Raw genomic sequence first — 1837 nt, 5'->3', positions numbered from 1 at the left:
ACGTGGGTGCGGGTAAAATTTTATATTTGTAACCTAAATTGTTAATATGCCATGGTATGTCATAAGCATCTGTATATTGTGGTTTTTGTCATTTTAGTTGCAAAATAAACAAATTAATTCAATGGAATACACTGTCTGCAAGTCGATGGATACCGCATATTCTCCTCCATTTTCTTATTGCTATATATATATATATATATCTCTTTCCTTTCCTGAGCGTCCAATAATACTATCCATATCACGTCCTCACTTTGTTGTTTTTTTGTTTTTTGTTATTGTTTTTTTTTAACTATATATATATATATATATATATATATGAAATCAAACTATTTTGATAATGTTATTTGCTAATAAATGTTACTGTTTTACTTACATCGAACTTCTGTAGGCTTTTCGTTCAATCCCATGGCAAATGGTAAATTCCATTCTATTCAAAGAGAGAAAATAAATCGTCAATACATTGTATAAGCAAAAATATATGAGTAGAAATGAGAGAATGTTAAGTGGCGTTGCTCTCCACTGGTATTTGGAAATAAATCTAATGTTATTCAGGTAGTTATTTGAAAGAATAATTTCATTATTTGAAAACATAATTCCTATGGTTGCTGCTTTGTATTCTATTATTTTTTTCCTATATTTAAATTGTTGTTGTTATAGGTAGAAATATGTAATTTAAGATTTGGACTCGACCACCTCATTCAGCTAATAAGAATAAAATTGCCTCTGATATCTGCAAGCGGATATCATTTGATATGATTTTGTAACGTTCACGTACTTTTGAAACACTTTAATGATATAGGGGATGTGAAATATCAATAATAACAGGGTGTTCAATAGATTATTTTCTGGACACACAATCCGGAACTATCATTGCTTTACTTTTCATCCTTTCGGGATCGATAAAATAAGGACTCAGGTAACTGACTAAGCCCCCTTCACTCAAAATTTCAGGATTTGTGCCTATAGTAGAAACCATTAGTATTATTATTGATGTTTCAGAAAGAATTAAAACAAGTTATACTAACCCTCTTCTATCACGTTGTTAATGACATCAGATTTTATAACATCTAAGGCAGCGTAGGTGGAACTCAGTTTTAAGTATCTTTCAGTTGGCTTGCTGGCAATTCGTACTAATTCGTGGTAGTCGACTTTCCGTCCAATGCCAATAACAAATAGCGTAATATTCTCCTCTCGACATTTTTCCGCTGCGATCTGTGTAGCAGTCACATTTTGCGAAGTACCATCAGTCATCATTATACCAATTTTTTTAACATTTCTTCTGCCACCATTCTCCGGGCTAAACAAATCGTCTTTCATGGTTAACAACGCTTGGCTTATATTAGTGTTACCTCTTATCTGTTTAATTGTGTCTAATCTTGATTTCAATATCTCTTTGTTATTTGACTCACTCAATTCAAAATGAACTCGTGCATCTGTACTGAAGGAAATAACACCAACTCTAACCTGTAGTCAATCAAAGAAAAAAGAGTTATTTATTCATAAAAACCAATATCATATATTCATATGTTACACTCACATCCGCCCATATGCACACACACACACACACACACACACACACACACACACACACACATGCATATACATGCACATACTACAAAACAGGAAATTGGAAATTATTTCGCTATCATTTAGTCACCATCACACCTATTTCATTTGCTACTAGGAATTACAAAGTTTTATATGTGAGAGAGACATGTAAGGAATTTGCTATTAGAAATCCTTCAGAGAGAGACAAGAATAATACAAATTTTACATTTGGATGACGCGTTTATATTCAGATAGTAATCAGGAAGTAACTTGGAAGTAACCCTAACTA

The 1837-nt window shown here is 32.3% G+C and overlaps 1 protein-coding gene across 1 annotated transcript in view; it reads right to left on the bottom strand.

Annotated features, from left to right (window-relative positions):
• Window positions 1-1495, bottom strand: part of LOC106868133 (collagen alpha-1(XXI) chain) — a 57721-nt gene extending 56226 nt beyond the window's left edge. Inside the window, exons 1-2 of the mRNA XM_052967676.1 lie at window positions 1026-1495; window positions 374-427 (exon numbers count right to left, since the gene is read on the bottom strand). Of these exons, the coding sequence (XP_052823636.1) occupies window positions 374-427; window positions 1026-1317 (346 nt within the window). The 5' untranslated portion in view covers window positions 1318-1495. The remainder of the gene's footprint in view (window positions 1-373; window positions 428-1025) is intronic.
• Window positions 1496-1837: the final 342 nt, after the last annotated feature.

This window comes from Octopus bimaculoides, chromosome 4, assembly GCF_001194135.2.
Source record: "Octopus bimaculoides isolate UCB-OBI-ISO-001 chromosome 4, ASM119413v2, whole genome shotgun sequence".
NCBI classification, from domain to species: Eukaryota; Metazoa; Mollusca; class Cephalopoda; order Octopoda; family Octopodidae; genus Octopus; species Octopus bimaculoides.
Note: the sequence above shows the minus strand (reverse complement) of the source record. Positions and strands in the feature narration are given on the sequence as shown.